At 42.1% G+C, this 12,821-nt stretch overlaps 1 protein-coding gene across 2 annotated transcripts in view; it reads left to right on the top strand.

Moving 5' to 3' along the window:
- The window catches only part of PTPRG (protein tyrosine phosphatase receptor type G), a 402,421-nt gene that overhangs the window by 371,673 nt on the left and 17,927 nt on the right, over window positions 1–12,821 (top strand). For both annotated transcript variants that reach the window (XM_067003205.1, XM_048069739.2), the window contains 3 exons: window positions 609–700; window positions 10,774–10,870; window positions 12,545–12,627. In XM_067003205.1, coding sequence (XP_066859306.1) covers window positions 609–700; window positions 10,774–10,870; window positions 12,545–12,627 — 272 coding nt within the window. The remainder of the gene's footprint in view (window positions 1–608; window positions 701–10,773; window positions 10,871–12,544; window positions 12,628–12,821) is intronic.

Here is a 12,821-nt window from a genome sequence, read left to right as displayed (position 1 = left end):
CAGCAGAATACATATTCAGTGTTATGAATAGTGTCTGGCATGAGAGAAAGCTGAAATTACTGTGGCTGTTGGGTTGCCTGTTCTTTTGCTCAGAGACGGCATCATGCTACATTCTTTTCGATACTACATTTTTGTGTAAAAGGAGAAAGTTAATAACTTCTCCATTGCGGAAGAAAAGCTTGTGTTTCTGCTCAGTCTGATAAAAACTTACTGGGTGAAAATGTGTACTATGCCTTCATATTTGGAGTCTGTTCTGTTCTTTGGCATCTTCATCCCCTTTACAGCTATCTTCAAAGTGCATAAAAGAACAAAAAGATGCTTGAACTTCAATTGGACTTTGCAAATAAGCATCACAGGGAATAGACTCTCAATATTCATATTTGCAGTGGTTAGAATTACAAGTATAATATGAAGAATTTGCCTCAAAATTGGCCAGATTCATCAAGATTTCTTATTACTGTATATTGAACTAACTATGGTCCTGGGAACTCAGATCTACGTGATATGGAGTGAATGCTTTCTTTCCCAAGTTTGCAGTTGAGAAAGTAAATGTTGAAGTTTTACATGTAAGACAAAGAGCAACCCTGACTATCTCTTTCTTTCTACAGATGATATGGAAGCGATTCCAGTCAAGCAGTTCGTTAAACACATCAGTGAGCTCTATTCTAATAACCAGCATGGGTTCTCAGAAGACTTTGAGGTATGATTTAATGATCCACTAATAAAATGTCGTTTTCCTAAAGTTAATTGCAGATTAATAGTAAAGGGCTGTGTGACATCTGTGCGATGTTGTCGTGTCAGGTCAATGCAATGCTCAAATGTATAAGAAGAAATAGGGAAATACCAATTTGCCACCGGTTATGAGTAAACTGGGACTGGACGTTTACAGATGGTTTCAAGCCACAGAGCAAGGGTCTGAGGCAGCCTTCTACTGGAATTAGTGCCTTTAAGGGCAACCTTACTGCGTTTTTATTAAATAGAAAAGCTGCCTGCAACATGAAGGCACAAGCAGGTGTTTTTAAGTCCGTGTTTCTCTTACAATCTGCAGCTTACTTTACTCTTGTTGGTCCGGTATTTGCTTTTCTCCATCACACTGAGAAGTCACCCTTTGCTCAAGAAGAGCAATTATTGCTCTCACTGTGAGTGAGACTAATAGAGTTTGGTCTTTTATAAAAACCCCAAACTGTGGCTGTTCCTCTCATTTGCACCATGTCAGTTGCTGGAGTCCTTGTTGATCGTCTGTTCAGGCAGGAAAGATTACTGTTGAAGTGATTGGTTATTTTGCTCCAGTACTTGTTTGGTAGTATTTACGTAATGTTACATATTGTTAGCTGCTTAGGACAGGTTCTGACTTAGAAACATGCTGTAAATTTGAGGTAGTTCCAATGAAATGAAAGCAGTTTGCCACGACTGGGTTACCCATGCTGCCCAAACACAGTAAACATCCCATAGTATGAGGATGGACTGCAATCGGGCCCAGTAAGTAGTCGTCAGTATTCTCTGGGTAGTTTTTAGGCATTGCTTTCAGTCTAATCACAGTCACAGCTGAACTTTTAGAAGCATTTAGAAGCAGGAGGAGCCCCGGGAAATTGCAATGGAGCTGTGGTGCTGGCTTCCCTATCAGCAGAAAGAGGTGTGTTTGTGCGATGCATGTGAATCACACGGGTAGCTCTGCTTACAAACAGAGCAACGAAACAAAATAGGTGGTCTAATATCTACAGCTTCCTTACTTACTGCAGTAAAGATGAGACTGTATGCAGGAATTGTTTTTAATGGGATCATTTAAAACATTTATTGTTGCTGTTTGGTTACTGTCTATAAAGAGAGGCTGCTTTGTCTGATGCCCCAAAAGCGTTGTGCAAGTTAGAAACGTTTTGTATTCATGAGGAAGGCAAATGTGTAAGGTGTTAAAGTGATTTAGTTCAATTGACTGCTGGCTGGATGGCTGAGCAGGAATATTGAGGCATTTAACAATGTTGATGGTATTCAGGACAAACATTTATTCTCCAGAGAGCAGAATTTGATCAGGATGATCAAATGCGACTCACTCTTCTCAATTATTTATGAATTGCGACCCCAGTGCTATTCATCACAGCTGGGTTTTACACCATTTAATTATTCAAAATAATCAGCAACACATCTGTAAACTTGGTCTGGCTTTAAGCTGGCTTTGCTTCAGCTGTCACAAAATCACTGCTATTAACAAATGTTGGACACCTTCCGCCCATGTTTTAGCAAAGGAAAACACTGCTCTAATAGCCCTATTTTTCCTTTCCTCCTGGAGCTCCCTGCTGCGAGTGCCACGCCGTGGCAGCCAGTCAGGAGAGATGGCTTTAGCCAATTAGTCCTGTGCTGGGGACTGTGGGGTCCCCTCTGAAGGAAGTTAAGACTCCTCCGACTACACTGCGCACACCAAATCCTGTTCTCCCCACTTGCTTAAAATTTGGAGCCTCTCCTTTGAAGTCTGTATAGCTACTTCAGATGTATTTCTCTGTAGCTGAGGTCTCCACTTGCTAAAGACTAAATGAAATGTTCTCCTAGAGTAAGGAGAGGGAATAGGAACGAGACGACTGCTGTCTGGCATAAACCATCCATCTCGCTTTTGGGGCTTACGTTCTGCTCTGCTGACACCTCGTGGGCCTGATTCTCTCCCTTATGCTTCACAGTGATGGGATGGAAGAGTGAACCCAGAATTTTTCACAGATCCTGTAGGTGAAGTGATACCTGATCTAGATCACAGACGTACTGCTGAAGGATTGGGCAGTATGCACACACAGTACACGTGCACAATATTAATTATGTACCTCCAACCTCCATGCCTAGGGAACTTCTGAAAGGGGCTATCAGGTTCTGCAGTCATACGGGCCTTTTACAAAAATCTGCTTTTTTACGTCTAAAGGGAAGAGAGAAGAGTGGCGAGGAGATGCTGGGAAAAAACAAACTGATCAATACTACAGAATAAATAAATCTTCCCAAAGATAGCCATGGTAGTACATGGAATTATTTAGATGAGAAAAGGATCAAAAATATCCTCAGAAGTTTCCATGGCAAGAGGTTTTATGGTGAAACCTGAGAAAGGAAAGGCTAACCTAGGCACAAACATAACCCGCCCTATGCAGAAGGTAAACGTTCTCCAGCTGTTTGTTGCTAGTTTTTGGTGTACGTCTCTTCCTGTGTTTTTGGCAGCATGTTGTGGGTTGTATTGAGTTGTTTTTTACATGAAGAAGATTCCCGTGGAAGTAAATTGTATGAATACTCCCCCCTTCGTCCTCTTAAAATGAGTGTAATTGCAGCTAAATATTTTGTGAATGTGCTTAGGAAGCGGTTTATGTGGAGAGTTAAAAAGGACTTTGAACTCACAAATCTTTTGATGGAAAGTACATCCACAACAATTCCTTGTTCCCTGGGGGTAATCACAGTGCCAGTAGCCAGCTTTATTGTCTGGTGATAGCTGAGCTTTCTTGTGTATACAGAATTGTTAAGATTTCCTTTGAGTCCCATGAATTTTCAATTTTTGATATAAACTAGAAATATAAGGCCTGATTTAATACTCAGCAACGAATAGCTTTTGGAACTGAAGTCCACACTCCTGTGTTGTCAGTGCTGGTTTCTTAGGTAACTCTTTGTATAGTTCACCTTGGAATTTGTTCAACCTAAAACTGAGAAAAGCTCAAGGAGGTTTTGGGGCTTGCTCTCAGGCAGCTCCAGCACCCTTCTGCCATGGCATACAGGGTGAGGTACTACACTTTTACAGGGCAGCACTGGGGCAGAGTTTGGTGCCTGTTTCCTTGTGTGCTCTGGGACAAGACTGAGCAGAGATTGAGAGGCTTCCTGAGCCAGAGATTACATCTACTCATTGTCTAGCCAGAGATTTTCTTGGCATCATTATATTTAATGGTCTTTGATAGACCTTTTTTCCCACAAATTTCTAATTACCTCTTGAACCCTTTTAGACTTCTGGTGCCCAAAGCATCCCATGGCAATGAATTCTACAATTTGTTCCACAAGAACAGACTTCCTTTGGTTTTAACTCATGGCTAATAACTTCTCTTGGCACCTCCTAGTTTTTGCATTACAAAAACTTGTTCGCTTAAATGCCTCATGTAATTCTGTGTACTTCCCTCAAATCATCTTTTTTTCAGATCTGAAGAATTCAGTCTGTTTTTTTGAGGAAGCCATTCTAGATTTATGACGACGTGTTCTCTCTGTACCTTTTTCTTTCCTTACCATATCCTTCTCAAGGTGGGAAGGCCAAAGCTGTGCACAGTATGTAATGAGTGGGTTTACTGCAGAGTTCTGCAGGAGCACAGTGATGTTTTCCGTTTGGTTTTCCATTACTTTCATCCTTCCTAATATACTATTTGTTTTTTAACAACCATTGAGCACTGAGCTGACACCTCCAGAAAACTATCAGCGCTGACCCCAGGGTCTCGTCACTGAATAGCGAGAGCAAATTGGGAACCTGTCAGGGTGTGTGTATAGTTAGGGTTGTTTTTCCCAAGTACATCACTTTGCATTTATCAACATTGAATTTCATTTGCCATTTTATCATTCAGCCACTCAGTATTGTGAGATCATTCTGCTTCCCTTAACAAACAGCTTTTTTTTTTCTAATTGTCCTGAATAATTTTTCATCATAAACACGCTTTGTCTGCTTTGCAGTCCATTTATGAATAGATTAGGTCCCTGTAAGGTCCCACTGGTGAAACGTGAACACTGACAATTCCTGCGTGGTGAATGCCTCTTAGTATACAGGGGCAATTTTCCTTCTGCTTCACGAAAGATCAGTTTTTTAAGTAATGTTTTCTGAGAGACCTTTTCAAAACCATTTTGGAAAACTAAATATGCAGTTCTCTTCTAGACTGTCCTTACCTATGGGCTTCCTCAGGGACCTCTCCACAGCGTGTTCGAGGCACTCACTGACTGCTATTTATTATAGCGTCTAGCAGTTTGCCCTGTAGACAAGTCAGACGCAGTGGGCTGTAGTGCCTGAAATCCCTTCTGATTCTCTTGTTAAAAACTGATGTCACATCTTCTATTCCCCTGATACTCAGCCTGATTATATAGGGCATGTGCCCTCCAAATTCTTGTATCAAAGAAGGGTGTGAAGTGCCGCCTCCCACGGTGAAGCTTTTCACTCCCTCTCCCTGGCCTGTTATTGGCATAACACAGTAAGTTTTCTCAGAGTTGTCATGTCCTTGTGCTCTAAGAAAGGAACATTAAGCCAAGAAATGACCCTCCGTCCCCAAAGCTAACTATGCATTTTTATAATACGACGCCCTAGTTGGATTTCTGAGATCAGACAATTTTATTTACCTCCTCCCTAATTCTGGAGTGAGTTGGTCAGTGCTGCTGCGGGAGCGATTAGAGTGGGTGAATGCAATCTCCGCAGACCTCTCCTCCTGCCAGTGCCTGTGTGAGGGTAATGAATCATTGCCAATTTGGAGTCTGAACAGGCTTGCTGAACTCGGAGGCAGGCTGTCTAGCTCCCTCATCACATAAATTGAAAATATCTTTATACTCCAGTGGCACCTTCTTCTAAATGTCCTGAAATGTAAGAAAATAACATAAATCCATATCTTCAGCGATGGGGCAGGGATTTGCTAACGCTGTTCTCACAGTTGCTGCTGTCTGGGGCAGGGGTCACTAGCTGTCTTTAACCAGTGACCTCAGAACGGTATTCTCTAGTGAAAGGTGGCATTGAAGACTGAGATAATGCTGCGCTTTACACATTTCTCGAGGCACTAAAATCACTGTGTAGTTACACTGGCATCTTTTACAGATTAGACATAGCTTACACCAGACTCATAACTGCATCTACACCAAGGAATTTGGCAGTAGAAGGATGCCATTTCAAAAGTGTGTTGCTAGCAGACATTGCTGCACTGGGAAATGTTTTATAACCCTGGCCCAAAACTGCCGTAATTAGAGGTATTCTCAGGCTGTGCATTGCTGTAGTGAAGGCAAAGGGAAGCAGCACTGTGAAGCTGGAGGATGAAGGATCGCTGCAGGAGAGGTCTTCCTGGAGTCTCTGTCTCACTGCCCGACCCACCCTAAGAAACCGGTATGAATTAAGAGAAAAAGTAGAAGACAAACTCTAAAAGAAATCCAGATATCATAGAATTATTGAAGTTGGAAAAGACTTTCAGATCATCGGGTCCAGCTGTCAACCCGGCCTACCGAGTCACATCACCAAGCCATGTCCCTTAGTGCCACATCCGCACGTCTCTTAAACACCTCCAGGCTGTCTGTTAATTACGGCCCAGCAGTATCCACAAAGTTTCTGCCTGGAAGTCCTCAGAGGAGGACTCAGAGCAGCCGCAGCTTCACACGGGGAATGCGAGGTTTCGGTCAGACTCAAGCCGGACCGTAACGAAGGGCAGGATACAGCGAGCAAACAGTCCTCCACCATCCTCTGCTCTCCCACATCTGCAGGCATCGCTCGGGTATACAGCTTAGCAGCATGCCCAGCTCAGTGGTCCTGACTTGCTCACACTTGCATGAATTTTTAATGATCTATTCATGATTCCTCCACTGTTATTCCTGGGTTCGGTCCTTTTGGTTTATTTATTTTCCTCTTCTGCCTAGGCTGTCCCCAGCTCACCCCTCTCTTGAGTGCCATCAGAGAGTTTCTACTAGTGCTAAGTTATTGCAAAAATCTACACTGTTCCTGTGGGAGATCTTCAAATGCTATTTGCTGTCTCTATTGGTGTGCCATCTTCGTGTTTGCTGTGATAAAAGAAACAGCAAGAGCACTACCAGAGAATTCTCTAATTTGGGATTAAAATAATAGATCAAAAATGATCTTGGGGGTGGATGAACTAGCTGCTTTTACGCTGAAAAATATCACAATAATATCAAAAAATAGCCACGGATCTTCTCTAATTTAGTCCTTCAGGTTAGGATCCTTTCCTTTGTTCCTGATTCCTCCTCATTGCTATTCATAGGCTTTTACAGTTCAGCCCCTGCTAGGACATCTCTTTACTGAAGTAATAGGAAACAACAGCAGCACTGCATAAGGCCAAATCAAAGGCGCGAGTTCCTGCTCAGTCACTGTAGCAAAAATTCTTGCTCAGAACCTTATATTGCCAGCGTGATGCTGAAGCGGTTTGATTTTACACTTAAATGGAAATTCTTTGAAGTTTAGAAGAAACTAATCTTTAACTTGTTTCAGAAAGGCAATGAAAATGGGTCGTTAAACCTGGGTATGTCAAATTCCAATTAGCATTAGCATGGACAATATAATTAAAAGGTAAATTAGCCATAATAGCATAGACTAGAACACTTTTTACAGTAACTAACGGTCAATTGAAACCATGTACTTCGGTTTCTTGGGTTGTCAATGATAAGTTGAAAGGACAGAATAAGAGCCTGTATGCATTCATCTTTGGACAGCAAAGTGTTCTGCAGAGTTAAACATGAAGAGCAGCGGTGCACTAGCCAGCCGCCGTTACAATCAGGGGAAGAGGCTAAGCAGGATTAAGGAAGGCGAAGAAAAGACTCTGGACCTGAACGTTTGTTTGATATGAGAGGGCGAATAATGGATGCGGTGGTAGGAGCAGTGGCTGTAGTACTCCGAGGTGCCAGAAGCAGTTATGTGCTAATTGCAGAGGAGTTTGTTTAGGCTGCAGTGAGCAGCCTGGGATCAGACCAGCCCTGGTGGGCTGCCTGCAAACTTAAGTTGAAATAATAATATAATCACGGGGATGTTTTTAATGGAAATGAATGACTTCGTAGCCAGTACGACTTAGAAATCCCAGGGCGTTAATTGCATAACCAATAGAAAATGCTGAGAAAATAAATATGTAATATACATAAACTGTGGTAAAATAGCGTAATTAGAATAGTGACTTTTTGGAACTTCCTCCAGGGTGATATTTATTAACACCAGGCCATCCCCTTCTGCCAAAGGGCAAATAATATTCTGAGCTGAGGCATAGATAACAGGCTGCAACTAGTCTTGCCTTCTTGAAGCACTTTGTGCTTTGATGAAAGGAACCACGTTGACTTTAATAACAAAGGAATGTTAACTTATGCCTTGCTGTCTGTTGCAGTGCGCCTGTGGTTTAGTCATTTGCTGTTAGAATTTGGAGAGGTGAACCCAGGAGGGCAGACCATGGATAACCAACCTGTGCTCTCAATCTTACCTGTCCGTGCAGCACAGCCAAGTGTTGTCAGTGGCCAACACGAAGCTGGAGGATGTTCTCAGGCCCCTTCTTGCAGGACAGCCTCAGCATCCCAATGCTTTGTGTGCCCTGGACTGGGGAAAGGGGGCTGGAGTTGAAATAGCCTTTTATTGTTCTACACTGACGTTAAAAAAGGCCAAAAAAAAAAAAAAAAAAAAAGGTATATTGGCAAGGGAGAAGCTTTTCTTGAACAATCTCCTTTTCACAGGCTCCTGTGGAACAGAAATCCAGCATTATAGCAGTTTTCCAGAGTATTAAAATTCACTTAGAATGTTATGTGGTAGGAAAAGCCATTTTCAGATGATCAGCTCTCACAGCATAAGACCATCTTTTCCACTGCTGTGTTTTTCACCATCTTAGCTTAATCTTCCTCTTCTATTAACTTTATATTGGCCAGCTGGGAACATGCACAGTTGAGAAAACAGTCAGCATCAACATAAAAAGGTTAATTAAAGTGATTAACCTCACCAACAATTCCCTTATGGAAAAGTCCTATAGAATTTAATAGAAAGTGATACATTTACTATGTAGTATTTAAACTGTCAGAGAAAATTCCTTAGCAGGGATGTAATTCCCTATTACATTCTATAACTTTCTAGAGTATTCTCCACAGAACCTTTTTGGATTCATCTGAGTTAAATTCTGCAGCATTTGGCATAAATGTTTCAATACTAATAACTTGTAAAAAGAATTTTGTAGTGGTGCAGGGATGTAGGGGTTGACGTAAGGCTTTTCAGAAGTGGGAGGGTATTTTTTAGGAGTGAACTCAAAGAGTACAGCAGCGCTATTATATGATTTCTAAATGCAAAAAGAGGTAACACAAAATTACATTAAATCGAGCTAACATATAAGTAATGCTGCTTTTCCATTTATGACTTAGGCTGAGCTGATCCTGCCCAGTGTATAATCAGAAGTCCCTTGTTTACTGGAGCTGACAAGCAGAATTAGGGGAAGTGCACATTTTAATGTGGGTTTTCATCCGTGATAGAAACGGAACTATTCTGTGAGGATCCGCTGAGAGTTTTGCCCGATTCCTCTTTGTCTTTGCTCAGCTCACCTCCTTGAATGCAGTGTATTCCTCCCTGTGGAGAGGGGGAAGAGAAAAAGAGAAGCAATTGTTATTTGGGAGTGTCTTGGGGATATAAAAGCTATAAAATGTTCAAGGTTTTAGTACACTTTGCACTTTTAAAATGTAAATGCTGGGGAAGATATCAAAATTGTAATGCAACTCCTTTGTGAAATGTCTGCATAATGCTGAACTCTGTTACATCTGCTGTTTGTATAGCATTTCTCTTGATAATTTTTCTCTGTCACTTAGCTTGTGATCTTTGTAGCAGCTGTGAGCTCCTAATGACTTTCCCTCTTAGGCAGGTTCTGTACTGTTATTTTTAAAGCCTGGAGTACAAAGCGATTTGGCACTTCCCCATATATCCTTGGGCTAAATTGGTTCTATTTGGTGTGATTTCTGGGACTCACAAAAGATTTAAATAACTAGTTTCTTCCACAACTTTGTGAGCTCCAAACATTGATATATTTTTCAAAAATGTGTTTTAAAACTACAAATATTTATGCTAGCGATAAAAAGAGTTTTAGCATTTTCAAGACGATTGTAATTAAATAAATGAAAAAAGTCTGTCTTGGAGGTGGCATCATACATGAGTTGAGGAATTGTAATGGTTTAGTTTGCAAGACAATCTCTGACACGTGTGAATCTCAAGGGCAGCCTGGCCAAGTGGAATAGCTGTTTCTCAAGGGGCTAAGAAGAGATCCTCCACCGCCCCATTTCAGTAGCCCTCTATTCTGATGTCCAATGGTGTAAGGGGTAGGTTCAGAGCTGAAAAGTCAATGGCAGTTTGGTATCTAACCTGACTAGACAGACACCTGCATCTCGAGCTTCAAGACAGACTCATTCTGCTTTCTGAATGTCTGAATAGACATCGCTCCAGTATATATACGTGGATGCAACCTTTTATCTCTTTCACTATATCATTGGCTGTTCATCAGTGTCCAAGAAGTGGTATTTAAAGCACTAGCTGTTACCTTCAGAGATCTATTTTATTTATATTTTATAAAAGGCATCTCTCTGCAGAGAACTAACAAAAGGTCAGTGCCAAACTGAAATGTCAGAAACCCTGTTTTGAGAGGTTATAAGCAAATTAGTTGTCCTGCGGTCAAAAGACTGCCGTTGAAATGTTCTTTGTGCTTCATTTCTTACCCTACATTGCGGCCACTCTTGCCTTTGAAGGGACTCTTCTTCCTTTCCCCAGGGGGGAGACAGTGGGGTGCCACAGGAGATGCAGTCCCGAAGATGGATGGACTGCTGGTCAGAGGGGACAGCTGACCCTTGGGGTGCCCAGACTGCATCTGTCACCAGGTCTGCGGAGAGGAGCATAAGCCAGGGAGCAGCGAACGCCTCCTCAGTTTAAGCAGACCATGTCCTACAGGAAAATGCTGAATGACTGTGTGTTTAATCCAGCAATTAAGATATCGATATTTTGAACATGGTTTCTATGAGCTGTTGCAAAAGGAGATAAAGCTTAATTTTGGGGACTGACGCATTTTGCATCTGAATAATTTTTGTGCCTAGGAAGTGCAACGCTGTACAGCCGACATGAACATCACTGCAGAGCACTCCAACCACCCTGACAACAAGCACAAGAACAGATACATCAACATCCTAGCATGTAAGTAAGCACCAGCAGTGAGCACCTTTAATCAAACAGAAAAAACACTCTCCTCTCACACTGTGTCTGTGTGACTGGAAAAGGCAGGTGGGTTAAAGTTACGTTATTAAACGATAATTAATAAATACATGCCAGTGTGACTGGGAGATCGTTTTCCTTCTAAAGGCAGTGGACATTTTAACTTCTCTGAGGCTAGGATCTCACTCCAGCTTTTGTTTTAGAATAGTTTCCAGTTTGATGGTCTAAGCGTAGGTTTAGAAATACCAGTTTGCTATGAAACTTTGTGGAGGAATAACTGGAATAAATTGATGATCAGAGCTCTTCTGCCTGCTAACATCTGAAAACTGGCCTAAGGGAAGTGCAAGTTAGAGGAAAGAGTTTTACTGATGATCCCTGAGATTTCCTTATAATCCCAAAGGTGCTAAATCTTACAGAATGTATCTGCTGTATTTCAAACTGCTTCAACCTTGTGTACAACTTGGACAAGCAGTGATCTTTGTAGCACAGTGCAGGCTTTGCCTGTATTCCTCTGAGAACTGAAAATCTGGACTAGAGTGCAAATTATTACAGGCCTGGGATGTAAATGCAGTAACTTTTTTCCATGTTGTTCTCTGATGTGAGGTGCAGCAGTTACTGTGGTTTAGGATCAAAGATGGAAAGTCGCTGATACGGAGTCCCCAGAGTTCTTTAAATTTACAATAAATCTTGAAGGTTTTTGATGGCGTAGGAAGGAAATGCATGTCTCTGATTATCAGAATCTATCGAGGTGCAGGCTGAGGACCAGGAACACACTCACTACGTGTCCTTGGGCAAGGGGATTCACTGCAGATGTCCCAGCTCTGATTTTAGACATAGGTGTCTGGTCCCTCTAAGCACAGAGAGAGATGTACCACTAGAGGAGAATTGAAGCAGGAACTTCGGTGCTCCAAATTGCACCTGAAGGAACCTCTTTCTCCCTTGGTGCCTTGGAAGGCCAACAAAACCAGATTCTTCCTGCTCAAAGTTAGCCCACATGTCTCTTTCCTGCATGTGTTGGAAGCCCCTCCCAGGCCCATACTGCTGCTTAGAAGCAGAAGAGCTGGAATTTCTTCCGATTTAAGCAGGAAGTCAGGCATTTGAGTGCAAGAAAAACGGGAGCTAAAGAGTGGAAAAGCACGATCTAAAGTCTATCTTCTTGGTATGATGAGGGTGGTGAAGGAGTGGGGACATTCACTCTCCCAGACCCAGTAGAGCTGTCGGAGCACAGCAGAGTGGAGGATAATGAGCTCAGACACTGAGCCAAGCAAAGGCAGCTCTACTGCCTGCGAGAGCTGAGCTGGTGCCTCTGCACGTTACACAGCCCTGTGTGGTGCCGTGGCTCTTTGAATCACATTACACTGTGCGATGCAGATGATCCTAGAGATCTTTCTACAGTGTCTTTTAAAGAGAAGCTGTCCCAGCATGAGCCGTGTGATTTAAGGGATGTGAAGCCTTGAGGAGCTGCTACCATGATCAGATGGCGAAGAACAGACAGTTCATTCAGGTGACCAAGAACAGACACCTTCCACTTCCAGTCCAAAGCCGGTTTCTGCAGGGTATTAATAAGGGCTGCTCCAATACCTAGGAAAAGGGACATTTACCTGCAATTCTGCATCATGTTTCCTTAATGCTTCTGCTCTGTTTTCTGTCCTGCAGATGATCACAGTAGGGTGAAGCTAAGGCCTTTACCGGGAAAGGATTCTAAGCACAGCGACTACATTAATGCTAATTATGTTGATGTAAGTTCTTTGAATTGTTTTTTCTTCTCTAACTCTAAATCCCTCCACAAGAAGGAAGTATTGCTACTTGTGAAGTGTTTGTGTTTTCCAATTTCACATGATCATTTTGCTACAAATTCCTCACTATTCTGAATGAGAAAGGCACCTTTCGTTGTTCTCTTTAAATTATTAATATCTCTGCCATGATATTGCTT

This window comes from Anser cygnoides, chromosome 10 (genome assembly GCF_040182565.1).
Source record: "Anser cygnoides isolate HZ-2024a breed goose chromosome 10, Taihu_goose_T2T_genome, whole genome shotgun sequence".
Classification (NCBI taxonomy): Eukaryota; Metazoa; Chordata; class Aves; order Anseriformes; family Anatidae; genus Anser; species Anser cygnoides.
The sequence above is the reverse complement of the archived record's forward strand: the minus strand, read 5'-3'. Positions and strand labels throughout refer to the sequence as shown.